This window comes from Lethenteron reissneri, chromosome 17 (assembly GCF_015708825.2).
Source record: "Lethenteron reissneri isolate LAM-NWPU_2019-01 chromosome 17, ASM1570882v1, whole genome shotgun sequence".
NCBI classification, from domain to species: domain Eukaryota; kingdom Metazoa; phylum Chordata; class Hyperoartia; order Petromyzontiformes; family Petromyzontidae; genus Lethenteron; species Lethenteron reissneri.
This window is the reverse complement of record NC_083795.1, coordinates 3,413,383-3,437,419: the sequence shown is the minus strand read 5'-3', so window position 1 is coordinate 3,437,419 and position 24,037 is coordinate 3,413,383. Positions and strand designations below refer to the sequence as shown.

Here is a 24,037-nt window from a genome sequence, read left to right as displayed (position 1 = left end):
TTGTCATCCAAAATGAAACAATATTACCATCTTAACGTAAATGTGGAAGGACAGCACATTCCCTGGATACACATCTACCACGTGGCAACGTCACCCAACCTGTGTTCATTACGGGAGCAAAGGGAGAGAGGGGCACTGCTTAGAGCCATCCTTCTTAAAATCTATTAATCCCAAAATACCGATGTATGTATGTTGAACTTTTTTCGCACCGTACGTAGCCAACTGTGCTCATCGGAGGTGTGGGGGAAGGACAGCAAACTGAACGCAAAAAGCAGTTCTCAAGAAATGAGTTTTCCATTTCGATTTAAAAGTGCAAAGATCCAGTGGCTTCCTAATATCAGAAGCAAGAGCGTGCCAGACAGGCTGCAGAAGCACATGTGAAAGCGCGCGATGCAGTGACCGTCTTTGTTCGATGGTTAGCCCAAAGCCACTGCGAGGATGTTCGGAGTTTGCCTGGTGGTAATGCTTTTTGACGAGATCCACTCCAGCACAATAACTGTACTGCAGTGTTCCATTTGCTTTATGTCTTTACAACTTGTCTGTAGTTATCGCTCGTACACAAAGGCAATTTTGCCTTCCATCATTGTTGTTACCCTGGCTCCTTTGAGCACCAATGCTTGCAATGATAGGCTTCATCCGGTAGCGCGTCCTCTTTAAAGCAACGCAACGGGCACCCTTACAGGGCACTCGGGAAGCTTTACTTTTTATCGCCTTGACTAGACTCGTCTGTGTGTTGAGACTTCTAATGACTCTTGGTGGATGTTTCCTCGTGATTTTAAGTAACCCATATATAATTTATGGTTTGCTAAAATGCTGCTTAAATGATTGCCTTGGGCCAGAACAAAGGGAAATATCAGCAGGGGGGGGGGGAGGTTATGGACAGACGTGCCTGACAAGCCTTGCCTCTGTGTGTGTTTTAAGTGTCAGCCAGATGCACAGGTGTAGGACCACACCGTTAATGAAATGGCAGCAGTGCCTAAAATGGGTCGCATGATTTGTTTTTCATTTGTACTGCATTGCCAATTCCGTTTCTTCAAACGACCTTTGCTATACAGGCAGTGGTTCTCTTTCAAAACAGCAGCTTCGTATTTTTTCACGTTTTTATCAAGTTATATATTTTTTATTCGTATTTCTTGTGCTCTTTGTGAGAGTTGTGCTTGCATCGTTGCTGTTTATTTATTTGTTTCGTATTACATAATCGGTACAGTTACTTAGAAACATAATTCCATGATGTACGGCCTCTCATAATCCTATTTTCTACTCTAAAAAAGGTAAAACTTCAATTCAGTGTTCATAAATGTGAACATTTTGATTAGTTTGTGCAACTGTGTGTGTGTGTTGCAGCTCCAGTGATTGTACACAATAAATAACAGGGGAAATAAAAAAGAAATACCGAGAGGAGAACAAGATTTCACTGTTTCTCTGGCAGGAGTTGTCTTTGTTTAGACCTCTCTGATTGCCACCTTTTAATCAATTGGCCATTCATTGTCTTGGGGCAGAACGGGCAATTGTGGGACATGTCATGGCTATGCAAGGGGATTCGTAACACCGCAAGCAAACATGAATGGGAATGTAGCTATAATTATGTCTTTCTTTTGTAATCGTATTAGATTTTTAAATGTTATGATTCAGGGCATTGAACTAGTGGACGGTGGCCTAATCTAGCAAATTACAGCACCGCATTTTATTTTGGTGTCAATTTAATTATTTACAACACTGTTGGTGGTTTTTATTTAACTAGCGTACCAGTTTTTACTTGTGTCTGCACGTTGGCCATGGTGTGATGCGTGTACAAGTCTGTTTACAATGAACCCCCTCGTCATTCGCGGATGTTTTTTTTCGCCAAGTTTATTTTTGTATACAAGTTCATCTTTGGCGCCTTTTTCCTTCGACTATTCGCCATCTGGCAACATCGCATCATGGGGAAGGAAGTACTGTACTGGAGGAATATGATGAGCTATGAAGCTCTTTTTCACAGATGTCCAGTGGGCCACACACGTGCTGACGCATTTACTCTTCCAAGTGTCCGTTTGCTTCTGTGAACTTTTTGCCGTGTTTTGTGGTGGGGTTTTTATTTCAACCGTGGGGTCAAAGCGTCAAGTGAGTAGCGGAAGTGAGAGCCAGAGTAAAAGGCAGAAACATTGATGAGTTTAGCTCAACAGGTAGGGTTGTTGGATAGACTTGGTGATGGTGCATCTGCTGACCATCATCATCATCATCCCCACCACACACTTATCACCATCTAAGGTAAATAAACCTTTACAATGGACATGTTAATGTATTAATTTCTATTAATTTTCTTTGTTCTGTTTTGTTTTATTTGAGTTTTTTCTCCAATGGCATTATTGTACCATTTTATTAAGCATATGGATGTGATTTACGTGCACAGTGCAGGATTAATGTGATGAAACATTTTCATTTTTTCCCGTTTATGTTCAGTCAGCGGACTCGGTAACCTAACCCCCCTTCATCAACCACACAAACACAGTTATCAACGTTCGCGAATTCTACTTGACTTTTGAAGAACGAAACCCTAACGGGTGCCCGAGGCCTTCCCGTATGCTTCATCGATCCATTGTTTACGATCAATAGGAATGTGTATACATTGTGCCCTTAATTGGGTCTCCATTGTATGCACACGCGTGTCTGCGTGGGTGTTCGTAGGTAAGCACGTTTATATATTTACTAGACTCATATAACCAGGTTCACCTTGATAGGTCTACATTTCTGAAGCAGTCATTCATGTGCAAATGCAAGGAGCCTAGGGTAAAAAAAAAACCTGATGAAATGAAACACTACCATTATCGGAGCGAGTCTCGACTGAATGCCTACACACTATGTACGTGTAATAATTTGAATAGCCGTGTTACTGCTTATCATGGGCTTTTAAGCCAGGGCACCAGAGGGTGACAGGCTACAGTATCAAAGAAGACACTGCTGATTCGACAAACAAAACGAGCCGTCCCATGCTCACCCTTTGGAGCAGCACGGTATCATCTTTCCAAAGGCGACCGCCCTCCCATCCCATTCCTACACCCCACCCCATCTACACGCTTTCCCTTTATGCCACAACCAATATCATGGGACAGCCCGCTTCGCACACCTGTCGAGTCGTCGAGCGATGGATCTGCTGCAGGCAGGCATATCCAGCCACATTCGCCGAGCGTTCATCAAAGGAGAGGCGCAAGCTGTGGATTTGCCTGCTGCTGCTGCCGCTGCCTCTTAACCCTGAGACCAGTGCCGTGTTTGTTGTGCTTTTATAATGTCTTTCGGTTCACATGTTTTTTGACGTTACTTTTTTATTTTATTTGTCCTTCATTCTTCCCGCTGGTATGAAAACATAATTATCGCGTGGGAAGTATATGTTGCGGTGCAGTAATGTGTTTTTTGGAGTGGCCAATGTGTTTTTTTTGACCGTTTCTTTCTCAAGGCCTACATTTACACAGTTTGATTCTTCTGTCCTTCACCTCCCTGAAGTTAGCTCCTTTGATTGCTCGAATCCCCAGCTACGTATTTCCAGCACTGTCGAATAGAATAAACAAAATACACGAGGGAGTCCAAGTGACATGCTGCCAACACACACACACATCCCAACTCTATCACACTGTTAAATGAGTGATCATTAGCAGCGCTTGTCTTCGTTTTCAATGGGGACGTAGAAATCTATCACGTTTTGTTTCATGGAAGCGCTCTCTTTAGGAGGGGAGGGGGCGTACGTGTGGCCGTGGTTGTGTTGTGCCAAATGTGATGTGCAAGGCAACCAATGAAAGCTGCCCGTGGCTGAGATGGGAGGGCTGCCTTGGCAGGAAACCAGAGGTCCATTGGGAGGGACCTTGCGCACTGAATTTATGTGCATTCACCATGTCGCGTATATCATCACCTATTGATTCTGGAGTAATTGCAATGCATAATTTACCTTCACGTGGCAGCTCGGATGTGGTAGTGGTGTGTTTGCTACACTTATTTACTTTAATATGTTAATGATCACTCGAGTGACATGAATGTTCATGTACTGATGATGAAGCCAGAGCTAGACCAATATGCGACATGAACATTCTCACTCCCCTACTCTTGCGTAATCTCACCTTTCCCCTGAAGTACCGTACACAACATTTCCTTTACATATATATTCCGATGTGATTGAACATACAATTTGCTTGCAGTAATAGTAAAGCATGTTCTTTTCTCGGTAATATTCTTTTTATAGGTGTTAGGACTGAAGACAAACGTGATTTTTCAGTGGTAGGCTTAGACTTATTTACACGTTCAAATCAGTATCGATGTAGTCACCAGTGCTTTGCAGTTCCACGTGAAATTTGTAAATATTTTTCATCATTGTTGCTACAGTTCTACTGTGAACCATTGGTAGGACATTTGCTCCCCTCTGCTTCCCAGAAACCGAATAAAGAAAATTGCACGAAAGTGGTTGGGGATTCTTGTCGGGACGGTCACTTGGGGTGGCTCAGACTTCTGGTGAGCGTGTCAAGTTACTGAGCCTGCGCCTCTGAGGCCACCCCCCCCCATCTCCTTCCCGTAAAGAGACCTTGGTGATGATAATAGTTGTCGTGTGTTTGGGAATGTGTGGGCCCTCTCACCCGGCCACTCCATAATTACTCGCAAAACAAACCACGTCCCCAATTGGCTGTTGTTGTACCTTGTTCTGCCTGACTCACCTCTGCTAGGATTAACGAGTGCAGTGTCTCAGGTGGAACAAAGAAGGATAATTTCACTCACTGGTAGAACGTACCCACCAAGGGCCAGGCCTGAAGAGTTCACTGAAATGACTAATGGGGTAAGCGCAGCGATGGATAGCGCAGCGATGGATCGCGCAGCTGTTCCCTGGCACACTCAGTCGCTGTGCTGCCGGCATGGGCTTCCTGGTCACAGTGCAACGAATTATTCTGTAACACACACCAGTACAAATGGCGATATATATTAATCAAGTAATCCCACCCGCCAAAAGAGCTACACTCTCGAAATGGAACTTCCCTTCTAAAATTGCAGTTATGTTGAAAACCGCGATGTCTTAAATGAGCCATTTGCTCGTGAAAATAATTCTCCAGTAGTTAAGTCGTGGGCTCCTGACAAAATAAAAAGTTAGGGATGTAGATGAAAACTTGGCAACACCACTTGGAAAGCTCACCGATTCAGCTGCTTCCTCCCATTTCCCCCTCACCCTTCTCAGGAGGGGTTGTGGAAACAGCATTAACGTCACCCCGGGCTTCACCAGGGATCCTTCACTTCCGGTTATGTTACTAATTTTGCAGATGCTTTTGAACTCTCATAGAATAGTAGACAACCGTAGACTGTCATGATGTATCAGAAATGGAATGGACAAAATAAAGTAGGTACACAAATTTGTACGAACAGCTCAAGCAATGTCGTGTGCTCTGTGTGCTGCTTGTGCCACCACAGTGGCAAGATGTTAACTACCTCGCTTGGTATACAGGAGGTCATGGGTTCGATCCCAACCCTGACGCCTGCTGTATATTTGGAGTTTGCATGTTCTTCCCGTGGTTGTGTGGATTTTTCTCCGAGTCCTCTGCTTTTTCCCTCCACGTTTATAATGAGCGTGCGTTTCGAGTATTTGGCTGCGATAAATAACCACGTGACAAGCCACCTCGTTGAGCCATCATTTGTGGCCAGGTCACTTCTGAAAAAGAGCTACATAGACCTTACCTGGTAATTAAGAGAGAGCAAAAACATTTGTTAAAATTGGACACTAAAAATGTTACCAATCTAATATTGCCCAGGTTTCAAATAAATAATGCAACATGTCAATTTTAAAACTGGTGATTTTATTAAAAACAAAGTAATATTCGTGAGATTGTACGTTAATATCAACTTCTCCAAACTTTTGACCACAGCTCTTCGTAATGATTGACTTCAGGGTTCTAGCCCTACGGATCACTGTCCACAGATTACTAAATAGCAGCCTTCAAATACAATTAACACAATTCCAAGGAAATAAAAAAGACATTTAAACCTAAAGGCACTAATTCCAGTGACATTCAGGGATTAATACGAGAGATTGTATCACATCTTGCAAACAAATTTAATGATCCCCCACTGCCATTAAAAACACACAATATGATGTGCCCTCTATTAAAACCCCACTGGCTTGTTAAAAACGGAGGAAAAGTCAAGAAAAACCTGACTGAAACATTTATTTACTGGTAAAGAGCATGGGGAGTTTTATGTATTTTCCAGCTTATCGGTGCAGTAAGATTATAAATAAACATCTCCATCCCCTGTGGCTGCTCATGTGCCAAACCTTCCCATTTCCCTGGAGAGCTGACAGTACCAGAGGTCTATATTGCTTCTGACTTTCATCTTTATTATGAGATCCTTTAGCTTATGTATAAATCTTTTATATTCTTTTGGGAAGGTACGAACGATTAAAAACCTTGAGAAATCCAATGGAGCATTATCTGAAAGCTAATATCCCACCATTTGGCTCTGACATTTCTAACGGGCGGATTGTGACTGAACAGCGTGATAAGCTCATCTGCATTGTGAGCCGGGCTGCAGGAGAGAGATATTAATTTTTTCGCAGCTCGGCTAGCCGGGGCCTTACGGCTCAGCCTCTGATACGGCCCCCGTGGCCGTTAATCGCGAGACGAGGGCAGGCGCAACTCCTGCCAGGGGCAGCTGATGGGGGGGGGGGGGGGGGCCTTTGGCCGTGTCACGCGCAACGACGGGTTAACGCCGTTTCAGGTGGGCAGACTTGCATGGGCGCTAGCGCGGCCTCGACTCGTGCTGCTGGCTTCCTTGATGGTGCTTGAGGGGCGAGGAGGGTTAACGCATAAACACATGTACGCCGTGGAAGGAAGGGCACCAAGCTCATAGTGCTGCCAGACCGAGAGAGGGAGCATTAGTAACGCTAAGCAATTTGGACCTGGTGATGAGCGTAATTTTTATGTCATTATTATTATTGGTATTTTTGGTTGGGGTGCACTTGCCAGCGGTCATGTGAAAAATGTAAACGTGGAATATTATTTGCAATAATAACGTGTCAACTATGCTATTGTATATAATTAAGCATTTTAAAATTTCCCCTCAGTCTTACCGAATGCAAATTCTTCCTGGAGCTCATTTCAACAGTTAAACGTATTCCAATACGGCCTTGCAAGTAATATTTCAATAATAACTGATTAATAACGGTTCTCAAATTAACTCATATCTAATGCAATGGACAAGAGAAATTTTTACATGAATGTTAAAGGCTTGAATGAAAGTGACAAATGGACATAGTATATTAAATAACCCATTATCAATGTATTGTTATTCATTTGCAATGTGGCCTAAAATGTAAATACTGTCCTCAATTACCGAACATGAAACCTCCGGGCAGTAAGGCGCCTTCATTTTACCTTTGACATAATTATACACCCATTGTGCACTGGGTCTGCAGTCGCACGTGATGGACCTTAATTCGCAAAAAGGAACTGGGGATCGCCATAACAGTCAGTGATTTTCTGCTCAAATGAGCAGTGCCGATCTCCTGTTTTCTGCCCTGAGCCAGTGGACGACATTTTCACGTTCCGGTGTTGGCGGGGGGGGGGGGGGTCACTCTCGCACTTATCGACCCAAGAGGGATGATAGACTGAGTCACACCCAACCAGGTTTTGAACTCGTAACCTTTAGATTGCTTGGCCACTCGCTGTACAGCTGTGCCAGCCTAGGAATAGTCGCAATGTACGTGTGGCCTCCAGACCTTTGCTGCTGGTCGAAGGGTTGCACATGCCTCGAGCAAAAGCATTTTTTTTATTGTTGTTGACGTTTAGGTTTGTTTCCTCCCCGGTAGAGCAACAACGTGCTATGCGGTGTGCCTGTCTGTCTTGTCTGCCTCTCCCCCCACGTGCTCTCGTTTCTATGTTCTGTACATGTTGGTTAATATGCATATGTAGTATATTGCGTGATCCATTTATAGATACCGCACTGATTTATACTGACGTTCTCAAGAGCTGATTGAATATTATATTCTTTGGGTCTTTTGGTGAAAGAGATTGGCGCCATATCTTACATAAGAGAGAGAGTTAAACGATTTAATGAGTGTATTGAGATTGGTGGGAGACATCGAGGCTTAGAAAATCAAATGGTGCCAACTATAATCTCTCCATATTATGTTCGTGGGGGTATCCGTAGATAGACCACCCTGTGGCTACCCTTTTAAAATTTTCCAATTTAAGATTTTATGTAATCTGTTACAAAACTGTAGCTTATTCATATTATCTGACATCGGTGTATCCATTCGTCCCACTTCTTTAACAAATCATAAATGACACTGGTCAACACACTTTTTCTGGCATAAGGTATTCCATCGGTCTTAAGGTAATTTTGGGGTGCTGATTCCAAATCTGGCATCAGTTTTTGTCTATCACATCAGGTTTTTGAGATATCAAGTATTGAATTTTCAATAAAAACTGCAGAAGAAAAATATTAAATAAATGTGGATATCTACATAAAATTATATTATAAACACACTATCCTAAAAATACAGCACCATATTTTAACACTAAAGCAGTCACTGACTCGCAACAACTTGCAATCATAAGTGACAGAGTTAATTTCGGGTAAAATTTATGAAAATGGGGTATGCCGATAGCATAAAAATGAGATGTGATAGAGCAAATCTGAGATCGTATTTGGAATCCGCACCCTGAAATTAGCCTAAAACAGCTGCAAAAGTCCAGGCCAGAAAAAAAAATGTTTTTTTTGTTGTTGACCAGTTTTATAGTTTCGATTTAAAGCTTTCGTGACTGCAGGGATTCATCTTCTTGGTTTTTTTCGGTAAAGTCACGTAGAAGGGAAGTAATAAAATAATAAGACGGCTGCTTGCGTTGTAGCCCAAACGTCGTGAGAATTCTTTTATTATGTTTTATTTTTATTATTTTATTACTTCCCTTCTACGTGACTTTACCAAAAAAACCAAGAAGAGTGTTATAGTTATACGTATGTGCTGCGCTGTGACAAATCCTCGTGCTTATTTCATTTATTTTCCGCTGAAGAATGAGTTGTATAACGTGTCGGCTCGGAGAAAGTATCACATAATCTGTTGCAAAACAAAAAACATTCGCAGCAGCATATTATTCGTTCGAAATTATTTCCTACATTTACGTGATATACATTTTTAATGGCATCGGAACATTGCTTAACATTCAGTGTAAAGGCTGGAAGGTATTACATTCAAAGTACGCAAAGTTAATGAGCTGCAAAGGATGGTGAAAACGTTTCAAGAACAATCGATATTGTATTTGAGTATTTGGTGATATATGCTCAAATTATTTACAGATACAGTAGTAACCCTTTAATTAACTGTACTATAGATTGGTCATTCTGTACAAGTGTATTATTTTGTTCGTAAAATGTGTTCTAACACCCTTTTTAAGTGTTATTTGTAAAACACAACAAGCAGAGTGTGATTTAAACCATAGATTAATTGTAGTAGGTGCCATCTCACCTTCACGCAATGTTATTAAGAAAAATTGTATTTTAATAAGAAAACAAAAAGCATATAAGGACAGTGTGTACAACAGAAAGAAAAAAAAACAAATCTATTTTACAGATCAATCACAGATTGCAATGTAGTTTGATTTATGGAGGTATGGGTTCTTCTCTCAGTCTCTTCTCTCTTGGCACGTTATTCAGCGTTGGCCACGGTGTGCTTGACTTGGTGCAACGCAGCTGCGGGTGAGAGGTCACAACGAGATTGTAGTCCCAGGGCTGGAGCGAGATCGTTGCTGAAAAATTAGCTTTACCTCCACCCACCCACCCACTCACCGCTCCCTACCCACTCACCGCTCCCCACCTCCCCATCCACTCACCGCTCCCCACCGCGAGGCTGTTATGGGAATGTGCGCAGGGGCGGCTGTCGATGGATGTTTGGGCCGACACCCGGCACCTGGCCGCCTGGCATGCACGGGTGCTCCCCCCCCCTTCACGGTGGGACGTGTGGGGCTCGCGGGGTTCGATGCTCGGCAACAAACGCCCGCAATCTCCAGCCTCCAAGGCAGCCGTGCTGATGCGGCGTACGCACGGGGGGTGGGGGGGGTGATGGCTACGCCTCGTATTCACCCACACTCCACTGCTCATTGCTTCTGCTCGCCCCAGGGCCTTTCCCCAGCACCGTTGTCATCCTCCCATGTAGCCAGGCCATGTGTTGCGTAACTTGTACAGATGCAGTCATGAGCTGCTGCCAGAGGAGCAAGAGAGAGAGGGGTGGGAAATAGTGTGTCGATGCGCGGAGTAGCTGCACGCCCGCCCTCCCTATTTTCGCTGTACGGAGGAAGATGCGAACATTCAGTGTGGTGCACGCTGACAGGTTTTACTTGGCTGCAATTTTTCGCCGGGGAAATCGAGGGCAGCGCATCCCTGCTCGGGTGCTCTCAGCGAGCCACGGTCGCTGGAGTCTTTTGGCCCGGAGAAATGTGGCCGTCTCCTCCCCCCCCCCCCCCCCCCACATTTCACGTGAAAATCTTTGACAAGTTGGGGTGATCTCAAAAAAAAATATATGAAATGAAAAATACAGCCTGCTCAAAGGAGTGCCATGTTTTGGTGACCAACGTTTTTTTTCCCGTGCCCTGTGCGAGTGACCTTGAGTTATTTTGCCAGGAATTTTATAGGGTGGCCTTTATTTATTTATTTCCATTGCACGCATGCGTTTATTTTACCCCGTGTAGCCTGCTGTGTCTAGTTGTTTGTGTGCTTTCCTAGCTTCTCTTCTTAATATGGACATGTTATTTGGGAGCAAAATATTGTACCAGAAGAACACACATTGCATAAGTATATATAATTTTTTCAACGAGACTTGCAAGTATAACAATAAGAATAATGCTGAGTGCCAAAGTCCTGTATGTGACCTTTAAATTTTGACCGGGGAAAGAAAAGTTTGTTCTTGTTCAGTATTTTTGCTCTTGATAAAAAAAAAAAAATGATTACCAGTAACGTTGATGTTCATGTAAATGTACATTCATTTATATCTGACGTTCATGATTATCTAAATGATCCAGCCATCTGGTGCTGTGGCTAATGCGTTCAACCAACAGTATCTTTCCTCGTTGGAGGTTAATTCAACTTATCCTAGCTCTGAAGTAGATTAAATTGGTACCATTTTGTCATTAGTCAAGATTTGTCGTCTGGAGAGACTGGTGCTCTACTATAGGTATGTGAACCATAGGTTTCAACCAAAGGGATTACTCCTTCAAACACTTCAGTGCAGATAATTGCCACATTTTGTATTTTGCCTTTATTATTTGAAGTATCAATTAACAGAGACAAGGCATGTATATATATATACACTAACGTTGGCCTGTTCGATTAATTATTTAAGTAACGCAGGTTTTTAATTTGATTACTCGACTAATAGAAGCAGACCAACATAGTTGGGAAAAGTGTCATCTCTCCCCACGTGCCAATGGATGGGAGGTGATCGGGGGAGGGTTTGGTGAGCTTATTGGCATCAGTCACGTCACATTGGGCGTGTCTTGCAGGGCAGTTTCCTGCCTACGGAAGGCAGGGTGTTGGGATGACTGCTGTTTTATAATGGGTTCAAGCGATGAACCACACCAAGTAGCCGCTTATAATTTTAGTTGATTAATCAGCCTCTTAGATTCATCGTACGAGCTCAAAATACAAGCATCGTGCCCCATGCTCCTTGTATTAATAATAACGTGAGCAGTGCAAACGCTGCGCTGCACCACAGACCCGGTGCCTGAATTGTGAGCGTCCATCCATGCGCCCCTTTGCATGCTGTGCCCACGTGCCACTGAGGCCTCCAAACCAAATTAAACAAGCAGCAGTTCTAAACTGAAATCTCAGGTCTTTCAGCTTCATATGACAGCTGTGTCTGTGGCACACTGCCTTCTTGGGCTGGGTGATTTTTTGTTGTTGCATGTCCCCATCTCTCTACCGTAGGCCGTTGCCATCACCGTGAGATCATTGAATTGTGGCCAGAGCTCTGCTGATTATAACTTCCGCCTGCCTTCTAGGCGCGTTCTGCACAGCTCCCTCGTGTGTTGTGGCTGCCTGAGGTGCGGCTTGTCACTTTTTAACCGAACGGTTGGATTTAGCATTACGGCGACCTGTGTTTCACCTTCCGTACATGCTAAAAAAAACACACTTGTTCAGTTAGGTTCAAGTAAGTTCAACCAACAAACGGCCACGTTTAAAAGGGACTTCTCTGGCCTTACAATTTAGACGAGACCTGTGTTTTGCTGAGTTTGCAAAAAGGCCAAATTTCATTGCAAGGTCTATCTAATGCTCGTCAGCCCTTGCAGATAATTAAGGGATATAATGTGACTGAATTTGAACACCCAGTCCTATTTTTCATTTGCCTGGGAAAGAGGACACGGGATGTTGAAATCGCTGCCACTGAGATATGGCCATGTGCTCATCCGGGCCTGCCTACTCGTTTGGCTTCCTGATGCAGCCAACTGTTACAAAAGTAGATCATTGTGGACAAATACGCAGTGGGCCACTTGCTCCGTTCAAGGCTTAATGTGCACGCGCATTGAAGTGCAACAGTGCACACTGACAGCTAAATTGCCTGATGAGGCTGGTTGTAATCACCAGCGAAACGTCGTCATACTCGAATGGTAAATGTTGTGGGTTTACTCTCTTAACAGTTTTCAGTTTAATTTATTAGGTATAGCCCTGTGAGCCATTCGGCTCTTGAATCGGGTGCAACCGCAACAAACAATAAACAAAAACATGAACAAGAAAACGCACCAGTGTGCTGAAGTCGTAACTTATTGGCACATTTTGTTTACGTGACAAACCTTATTGGCTGTGGCGGGTTTAACGACACATTAAAATTTACGCGATCTCACCCCAAAAAAATACCTTTGTTATGAATGAGAAATATATATATATATTTCAAGTAGTGATCTATCTGCAATGTCATCAGCAAATGGCATTTTGACTCATAAGTTATATTGAACACGGGTACCATTGTCAGCCCCTTCTTCCCTATTTAATCCAGATCACATTTTAATGGGTTGTCTGGTCTGCAGAGCAGATGTCAGCTTTACCGATAGATAATGAAGAAGGAAATACAGATTGAATTCGTCGGATCCCACTTGTCAGTGGGGGCCAAGTGAATTCTACTCATGCCATTCCACGACTGTTTTGCCTTTGGTTCCGTGGTCGCATAACTTTGGCGCAGACAAACGGCCGAGCGATTAACCACCGATAGTGTACTTAGCCTACTTGCCCTTTGTGGCCCTGTGCTTGGTATGTGGGACTGCTTTGTTGTCTGATTGCTGGAGCGTTGTGGTGATGCTGGCATTGGGCCTGCATTTTGATCATTTACCCTCTGGGGCATAAGAGCGCCCTCTTTTCAGTTTGTTTTATGCACTGTTCTGTTTAAAGTAGAATGTCAGCATCAGCTGAAATAGTTTTTTTTTTCTTTCTGCAAAAGCAGATTTCAATGACTTTCCTTCGTAATTTATTGTAAGCAAAAAATCCCATTTGTGGCACATAAAATGTTGCCGCTAGGCAAATACCCGTGACATGCATCTCTGAACCTGTAAAGTGGCACACACGTATTTGTTTGGTTGAAAAAGTATAGGTTATTAATGCAAGGTGGTTGTAGATAATTTAAAGTAATCCATGCATGAATATTAGTAATACAGATACCCCAAGGTTGAATGTGCTTTGCTTAAAACTGGCATACTTCGGGCGTTTTCATTTGGTTAATCTGATGTTGGTCTAAAATTTACAGTACGCCCAAGCAATTTCTTGTGGTGGGTGAGATTTTAAAGAAATAAATACACGCTGCTCTGGTCATGTACTTAACGTTTGTCATGAATCATGAAAAGCTGAGCTGTGCATACCATTACTTGTGTTGTTCAAACGTGCCGGTGCGCAAGAGCCGCCTCCTCCGGTGCAGCCCGTTTGAACTGCATGCTAATATCACGCGGCGCATTGTCCCCCCCCCCCCCCTCATCATTTATCCAGGAAGCACATAATCACGTTAGAGGCGGCTCACTCGCATCGCCGTACACGTTGGGTCGCAGTGGGCGAGGTGCAAACGCTTTGAGAAATCCTAAATTCATTCGGCGCACACCTTACGCGTTTTTGATAAATGGATTTCAATTAAATTCCAAAGTCGTTAAGACGTAATTACACGTAACGTCGTGTGTATGAATGAATAATGAGGGTGGTGTTTTTTTGGTGTTGTATTTTACGGTGGAGTGGCGGCGTAGTGGTTGGCACATTGCGCTATTCACATGGCCACTTGATTTCAATTCTATCTGGTGGCAAGTGATATCTAAACTTCTTCTGGGCCCTCCCTCTACAAATCCACACTGACCAGTGTGATGAAGTACGGTAAAACAACCCTCTGAATTGACGCATTATGGGGATGCCTTCATCCAGCAGTGGACTGGCAAAAGGGCTGTTCATTATTCTTTGTACAATACAAATCTAAACTGAGTATTCGTTTCATAGTACTTTTAAGTATTATTCGAGTCAGCCACATTCTCAAACTGAATTCACTCTTTTTCCAAAGCCGAACACATTAACGTTTGCAGTAATACTAAAAAATATGAACATTTTAATAATTGCCACTGCGTAACCTTGTAGAGCCTGGCTTACCTTGGCATTTGGAATAGCAGCATTGCTTCTGGAATCGTGTATTTGCCATTTAAAAAATAAAAGCGAATATAATTGAAAATTTCAATCTCATCCACCAATTTCATCTTTGTGAAATACTATTCCAGATACATGGAAAACACGCCGAACTAAGACATGAAGTGAATTTCGCCTGGAAGTGCGCCACGGTGTGCGAGCTGTTCCTTCGCGTATCAAAACCTATGCTGCCTGCATAATCTCGGGAGCCCACGGTGTATGATTGTTCAGTAACGACAACACGAAAGCTCAGCCCTGCCCACTGACTTCTGAGAGCTTAGGCCTCGTCCCAGCTGTTACCCTCTTGTCAATACGTCCAGTCCAATAAACAAGGCCGGCATGCATAAACACACCCACCTCCATTGATGTTTCGTGCCCGCGGGTTCATACTCGGCCAAGAAGCCACAGACAGCAACTCTTATCATGAATGTCGCAAACTTTAGCCCTTTCACCCCCACGCCACCTCACGCTCTTGAGTTTGGATTTTGTTTTACTTTGACCGTGTGTTTTGCTGCGTTTTTTTTCCTGCGTGTATTTTTGCAACCATCCAGTCTGATGTTATCAGAGTGGATGGTTGCACGGGAGGTCCCATCGCACCCATCAGTACATCTTCCAGGTCAATGCTGTTAGATTCACCCAAGGTCGTGTGTCGGCTTCTAATGCTTTTCAGAATGTTGTGTATCTTTGTGGGAAAGGCTTAAACGTTGGGTAGTGCTGTTAAACCTGTTATCACAAATTTTTTTAATTGTTTTATTGAAACAATGCGGTCCAAATAGAAATGATTATTTTAATTGTTATTAAGCTGCAGTTCGCACGTTTATCTGTAGCTGCATTTCTTCATATTGCGCGTGTGTTTTTTAGCAGTATTATGCAATGCTATGTTGCTAGGCATATATTTATATATATTAAATGACACATCTGCTGAACAGAAAAGGTTTCGTGTGATAAATTTAGGATATTAAATACACCATCATCATTATGATTGCGTGCCATTTGCGTTCCAGTCGTCAGCAAAAAGCAGAGTAAACCAAAGTGATGTACTGTGGATTTCATTCACGATTTTTAGCAGAGGCTTTTTTCTTGCTCGTCTCATTTGCTTCGTGCAAAAGTGGACTGCACAGGTGCATAACAGCTTTAATGAATGTGACGATGATGGTAATAGTGGCGCTAATAAAGACGGTGGAAAAATCTAATGACGCTAACATTGAACACGGATGATCATGACAATCGACAAAATGCTTTGCTTGATGAATAATTAATTTGGTTGGTATTTGTTTTGCTTTCTTGTTTATCCTCCCTGTCACAACCACTTTTCATTTGTATCTGTCTATCCTGCCGTCTCTCTCTCTGTTCGATTGGCCTTTCTGTCTCTTTACGGCCGGTTGGCTGGCTGCATGCTTCTCTGTCGCTGTCATTGTATGTCCGTGTGTTTGTCTCAGTCCCTGTTTCTCGGGTTGCTCACGCATTCCCTTCGTTTTTGTTTTTGTCTCCCCTCCACCCCCCCCCCAACAGCAACTAATGCGGGAGATGCAGCAGATGGCGAGCCGGCCATTTGCCAGCGTGGACGTGGCTCTTGAGAGCGAGGAGGAGCCGCCCGACCTCATCGGAGGCAGCATCAAGGTGAGACGAGTTTGCGCTGCAACGCGTACGCCACGAGAGCACACACGCACACATGCACGCACACATGCACGCACACATGCACACACACATGCACCCATGCACACATGCACGCACACATGCACGCACACATGCACACGCACACATGCACACGCACACATGCACACACACATGTACACACATGCACACATGCACACGCACACATGCACCCATGCACACACGCACACATGCACACATGAACACACGCACACACGCACACATGCACACATGCACACACACACATGCACCCATGCACACATACACGCACATCATTGTCCATTCACGCATCGTTTCGTACGGACACGATGTTCGTCCCGCACACCTGCGATGGGTGTGTGTATGTGCGCGCGTGCAGTGCATTAGTATGTACGGTATACGTGTGTGCGCCAGTGATAATAACGACGCTGTTGCGGTAGTTAGCAGCGTCACAGCGATGCAAAGCAGGTGACCCGTGGTCGAATCCTGGCCATGGCTGACATGATTACCTGAACCAGTTCAGGGCCTCCCCCCAGTAGGTCGACTCGGCCTCAAATTAGTACCTGGTGTGGTGTGTAAACATCAACACTGGGGAGACAAAGGCGGCTGGCGGTGTGCCAACCATCAAAGGTGCTCACGAACAGACTGTGCGGGATACACGGGGGATTTTGTCTGTCTGTACAAGCCACTCTATGTTTTCACCCACCAGGTAAAACCAAGTTTTTGGTATTCATTGGCAATATACGTGTGTAAGAAGCAGGTTTACGTGAACTTGGCACTCACCATAATATCCTCAATGTTTCCCACCATTTTTTTAAAACGCACAGCTCACTTGATGGCACTCATCGCCTACAATACAGCCAGCCAGGATAAAATAAATGAGTGTTCTCTGTGCTACGTGTATCAGAGTTGTAGCTCAATCTACAGCCTGTGCCAGCCAGAATCCTGCAGTGCCTCCCTATTGCTCTGGGATTGTTTTGTCGGGTCGCCAGTAGCGACCGTGTCTTCCCTACACCATTATAGATTATTTGATGCATATCAGTCCATCTTAGTGAGTGAGGAAGATTGGGTGTATTATTTTTCACTTCTCAAAAGTGGGAGACCATAAAATGTCTTGTGCCCTCCGCGACCGACCGTGGGTGGTGTAATGTGGGTGTGGGAAAAGTTTCGCCTGTTCCGGCATTAGGAGAGTGACATCTGTGGGTGGGTTGTCTGATGCAGCACAAGCCACGGAATAATAAATGCTATTCGAATCAGATAGGATGTTTTAATGAGCAGCATTAACCCTTTGTCATCCAGTCACTTTGTCGGACGTACTTTGAATGCACACCACCTCTTGAATGCCTCTGTTACAGTTGACAGATATACACGACACAGCTCGTGAAATCAGCATTTGAATTTTAAAAAATGCTGACGTTACGTATACCGTTAACTGAAAGTCTTGAATGAAATTGGAGCTTTTCTGTAAATATTTGAAATAATTTACAGATGTATTAAATGTTACATATAGGGGGGGAAATATTATAACATTACTAGCGGGAAGTACCCGGCGTTGCCCAGGCGATAAAGACACACACACACACACATCGACTTACACACAGACATCGACCCACACACATACAAACACATCGACTTACAGACACACACATATGGACTCACACACATAGACATCGACTTTATACACACACACATGGAGTTACACACACACACATATCGACTAAGACACACACACATGGACTTACACACACACGGACCCATGCACACACATCGACTTACACACACATCGACTTACACACACATACATAGACTCACACACACATCGACCTACACACACACACATATGGACTTACACACACATATCGACGCACGCACACACGGACTCACACATACACACACATCGACGTACACACACACATCGACTGATACACATAGACTCACACAAACACACATCAACTCACACACACACATAGAGCCACACACACACATCGACTTACACGCAGACGTATGGACTTACACACACACACACATCGACTTGCACACACACACATCGACTTGTACACACACACACACGGACGTACACACACACACATCGTCGCAGACACGCCCATCGACTCACATGCACACAAGGACTTAGACACATTATTATTTTAATATTTACCAACTTAATTTTGAAATGAGTTGTTTACACACAAACATTATTATTTTAATATTTCCAAACTCATTTTTTTAATATTAGTTTTCTATCTACGTTAGGTTAGCAAAAGAAGCAAGAAAATGGTACTTACTTAACATTGCCGTGGCGAGGCCTAGTCCTGTGCAGAGGCCCCGGCCTCGCCTAGATTGCCCAGCCGGCCGAGGTGGCACCTTAGCAGGCTGGTGGTTGGGCCGCTACCCCCGCCCCCCCCACCATCCTCCCGCCCACTGTACAATAATAGTATCTAAGCGCTATAATATTAGTATCTACCGACCCTATAGTAGTAAGTGCACACATTGGGGTGGGGGGGAGAAGAGGACATGACACTTTGAAGAAATTACCTCAGCGTTGTGTGTATTTTTTGTGCATTTTTAACGGGAAAGAAAAAAAAAATTCCCCCTCCCAACGAAGGTGTGTGCGTTGCTAGGGGCAACCCCCAGTCAGCGTTTCGCGCATGCGCGAATGCGTGCTTTGGCGCTCGTGGAGCGGCGTATGGAATGAAATAAATAATGAAACATTTCACTAAATTGTTAATTTAACTACTTTAAAGTTGACGGATGGGAAAATGGAACAGCGCTGGCTCACCACGGGGCTTATGGCATGGTACCTGGCTACTTTTTGTATACATACACCCCACGGTTTGCGAGCCAAATCCTTAACAAGTTGCGTCCACAGACAGATGGATGGACGGACAGACAAAACATTACATTTATAGGCAAGATACGTGTTGATCAGGCAAAGGATTAAAGAAGCTTCGCTTATGCCTGGTGCTGTGGAGCTAAATAGTGGAAAATTGTGGGAAATTGGACATAAATTAGCCCAGTACGGTTGCTATATTGTGTTTGACCTTATGGAACCCGTACTTATGGGCCGCTTCCATTAAGGTGGATACTGTGCTCAGCGGTTGTAATTGAAAGGCTGTGAGTGCAAATTTATATTCCAAACCAGAACTCTGTCCGTCCTCATGTGTTTGAGACGGTGATCTTGCCCCCCTCCCCGCCCAAAAAAGTCTACCTGGTCGTAAATAACAAATTTGCATGCCAGTTAAATTGGGGAAAAAACCGGGGACCTTTTGGTTGACCTGCCGTTGCATGGGCGCGATGAGCAAATTGAATATACCGTGTCGTCGTTTGGGCTTCGTTTTGCGTGCGGTTTTCTATACTGTAGGGACTGCTGGTGGTGAAAATACTGACATGCCACCAGAATAATTTGAATAAGTCCAATCAAAGTTGAACAGTTAAGAAAAACACGTTTAAATGTGACGCGTAATAATACGGAATACGAGCTTGCGTTTTTTCTCTCTCATTGGTTATAGTTACGGCCGAAGTTTTGTAAGGTTCTTTCTCTGCACTACAAGTGCACGCTCATTAATAACATTGTGAATTCTCCAGACTAATGGCGCGGTTAAATGTTGCCTGTATACTTCGCAAACCTTTATTCAACTGGCTACCCGACGTATCCTTCCCCTCGAACACCTTCACCTGAGATAGGGTTGGTAGGTCTGTCAGCGGCAAGCACAGAAACCTTCATGTGGATAATTGGTTTGTGTATTTTTGGAAGACTTTTAACAGACAAGTAGTATATATTTTTTACCTAATTGCGTTTGTGTGTACATCCAGGTATGCATGTTTCGTTGTGTATGTGTTTAAACCTGTAACATCCAGATTATTTATCCATTGACCTGTGCATTTACCTTTACCACTCTGTAAAATCTTAAGTGCTATAGTGCTATACCACTTAAGATTTTTGCGGTGAAATAGCGGTGGTTGTTAGTGTTTGTACATTGTGTGCGCACGTATATGTGCCTGTGCGATACGAACCCGGCGACCCGATTTCGATTCCAGCCAACACTATTGACAAGTATCTGAATCGGTTCTTGGCCTCTCTTAGGTCGACTCAGCATTAAATGAGTACCCTGCTGTGGTGCGATAAACATCGCCACTGTTGAGACAAAGGCGGCGGGGCATGGTGCTGTCTGCCCATCCCCCTCATGTACCGTATTGGCCTTCATAGGTGCTCACCCACAGCTCTTGGCCTAAAAATCTAAAAAGGCTATGAGGGGGATCTTTGTCTTTGTGTGCAATGGATTTGCACGTATGCATACGCGCGTACGTGTCTGTGTGCGCAGTGGAGTGCTTGCGCGTGTGTTTTTGAGTGCGTTTGTGTGGGAGGCCAGCAGCACTCTGATTAATAGCTGGCTTGCATAGTGACTGCCCCATTGGGCTTTTGGGCTGTATTGAACACGAGCCTATTACCTTGGCACAAGCAGCCACTGTGGTCTGTGGTGAAGGGAAAGATGAGGGAAGAGGGACAGGGATTGCAGTTTGGGGGGTTGGGAGTTAGATGCGGTGGGCGTTGGTGAAGCAGGTGGCTGTAATGGGGAGTGTGTCCGACTGGTATGGGTGATGAAACAATGGGGTTAGTGGGCTGGGGGATAGTGAGGCAAATATGTATATGTGTACGTCTGTTGAACGTCTTTCGCACCGTACGTAGCCAACCGTGCGTGCGAATGGTGCGGGGGAAGGACAACAAACTAAACACAAATATCAGTTCTAAAGAAATGAGTTTTAAATCTAGATTTTAAATTGCAAGGCTCCAGTGGCTTCCTTAAATCGGAAGGAAGAGCGTTACAGACGGCTGCAGAAGCGCATTTGAAAGCGCCACGCGATGCGGTTGACCATCTTTGTTCGATGGCCAGCCAAAAGCCGCTGCTGCTGCTGCTGCTGCTCGGATGACCGGAGTTCGTACGATGGTTTATGCTCCTTGACGAGATCGGCTAAGGCATTGCTGCATTGTATACAGCGCATGGTTTGCACTGTGGGATGCATCTCACCCGTTGTTTCCCGGGAAAGAATTGAGCCACGCGACATGCCACGCACCCATTTCGCTCGGAGCGTGCCACAGTTGGAAGCATTCGTGTAAAGGTGATTAAAGAGCTTAAGGAGCGGCAGTTTGCAGCAGAAATGAGTGTGAATGCACGTGTTTGAGATGTGTTGGTTTGAGTACAGCGTGGATACGCTGCGTGTAGATGCACGCGGTAACACTTGGAAGGCAGGTGAGCTCCAAGATTGCTTTTTATGAGTGACTTGAAGAAAGCAGCCCCAAGCTATTAATATATGGCTTCTGTTATTTTCGCATTATATTACTAGATCACTTTGTGGTCGTGAATGAGAAGGAGGATTGCTTATTTAAATCGCCATGCTATTTACTGTTCGCCAGCGATTAATTTTTTTAGTGCGCTGCTGTTGTAAAAAAAAAACTTGCTCAATTATTGCTGTGAAATATACTGCCAATCGACCTTGCCATAAAACGACAGCTTCTTAGATTAAAATATTAAATACAGTGGCCTGCGTTGGAATGACGACGTGTTCTGCTGCGCAAGAAGCTGCAAGTTCCAGTGAAGGAAAATGCGTGTGATTTTTTATTTTATGCTTTCATATTTCATAAGTATTGGCGTCTGGCAGAGAGTGCTCGCCACGGGCATTCGTGTGCAGTGAAATGGTTTATCAATGCCTGATGAAGAACTGAGCAGCTATTACGAAGGTTCGTGTATGCAAAGAGGACAGGAGACTTTTTTAAGAGTGAAGTTATCAACCTGGCCATTATTAATAATAATAATAAAAAAGGTCTACCTGAAGTAAACTCATAGAATATGCGCAGTTGTGCATTGGGTGACGATATTAGATCTATAAGAGTAATATTCAGTCCGTGTCCTGTATTTCTACAAAGCTAAAAACCATCGGACAAATGACTTGAAAGCGTGAGGTGGTGGCGCAATGGTTAGCAAACTGCACTATGAACCCAGCGACCTGAGTTCACTTTCCAGCCATGGCTAACGTCGGTGTCGAGTGATACCTCAAATTATGTCACGTCTAAAAACAACGTGAGCATCTGAAGGTGCTGTACAGGGCAGGCGTATGAACTTAAACAGCAAGCCCACAGACAAAATAAGAAGACAAAATCAAAGGGAAACCGAGGGACCAGGCAGACCGAGCAGCGACACGGCACAGTGCACACGGCCATCGCAACCTCCATATCCCCGCACGGACGGTGGACCGTGCTGTAGTGCAGTGGCTGAGGCAACTACCTCTGTGTAATATATTACAGCCAACGGTGGAAGGAATGGGAAGAGGGTGAGCTTTAGAATGGTGATTGAAGGAAAAAGTCGGTGAGTGAAATTAGATTGTTCTTCTTCTTGGTTCTTTCGGTAAAGTCACGTAGAAGGGAAATCATAAGATAATATAAATTTTACATAATAAAATACAATTCTCACGACGTTTCGGCCACAACGCAAGCAGCCGTCCTCTTTCCGACAGACCTGTTCTTCACCTGAGGGACGGCTGCTTGCGTTGTGGCCAAAACGTCGTGAGAATTGTATTTTATTATGGTTTATTTTTATTTTTTTATTATTTCCCTTCTACGTGACTTTACCGAAAGAACCAAGAAGATGAATCCCTGCAGTCACGAAAGCTTTAAATCGAAACTTCTTCTTCTTCTGTCGTACGGCTGATGCAGATGCAGCAACTACAATTTAACATTCAGCTGGTCAAGCCAGATAACCGCGGCAGGAGCCAGCCGAGTGCATCATCGCTGTGATGTCTCCTTCGTATTTGTGAATGGGGGCATTGCATCGTTATACGTCGTACGGTCTGTGCAGGATGACCACGGTCGCACACTACTCCTGGAGAGTTTTAAATTTTCCATTTGTGCATCAGGAATCTGCATCTGACATGGTTTGTGCAGTGGATGCGGTTTAGGGTGGACCATCAGCTTCATGGAAGATCAAACCTAGGGAACTTCTGCGTTGTGTCCTTTACCAAGGTCTGTTATTAGGACTTAACTACTTAATGGGAGAGGAGGGAAGGAAGCCTTTGGGTTTGTATTCTCGTGGTGTTTGGCGCCATCCGGAATCAGCAGTGTAGATGATGAGAGTCGAGCTTCCACATCTCCAAACATCTGGGAAGCTAAGAAGAATGAAGCAAGCTCCCACAGTCGAGACGTTGCTATTGAGTTTCACAATTTGGCTTTCGGCCACTCAAAAGAAGTGCACAAAACGGGCACTTCCAGGGCCGTAAAAACAGTGAGGGAAATCGTCCGTCTTGATTCCGGCTCGATTCACGAGCTCATCTAAGGGATTTCAAGAATTTCCAAGGTCTGAGGTGGCCAAGTGCCTCCCAAGGCCAGGGTGCAGCGATGGGGGCACAGCAGCGATGCGGGTTTAGGGTTAGGGAAAGGGAGGTTGGTAATAAGGATGGCAGCTAGCAAGGCAGCAATAGAGTCCACACTGGGGTTTTTTTTTAGCATGGGCGTGAGACAGATCTATTTTGTGAAACCTAAGGACTAAGTGGCAGAGAAGATGGAGCCATTGACAAAAGATGTGAAATGAGGAGCTGCGGTGGTATAAGTGGTGTGTAATATACATTGCAGGCACATGTTCAAGAATGTAAGTTGACTTTTTACAGTGGACATTGTCAGCAATGCTGTTTAGCTGACAAGGGGAGCGGTGTATGGAGTGTGGTGGGGACCTCAGATTAGCATGGTTAGCTCCGTACGGTGCAATAGAAGTTCTACATACAGACA

The 24,037-nt window shown here is 44.3% G+C and overlaps 1 protein-coding gene across 2 annotated transcripts in view; it reads left to right on the top strand.

The window, feature by feature from the left end:
- ATRN (attractin) overlaps positions 1-24,037 on the top strand; it is a 305,667-nt gene that overhangs the window by 257,544 nt on the left and 24,086 nt on the right. For both annotated transcript variants that reach the window (XM_061552847.1, XM_061552846.1), the window contains exon 27: positions 16,144-16,251. In XM_061552847.1, the coding sequence (XP_061408831.1) occupies positions 16,144-16,251 (108 nt within the window). The remainder of the gene's footprint in view (positions 1-16,143; positions 16,252-24,037) is intronic.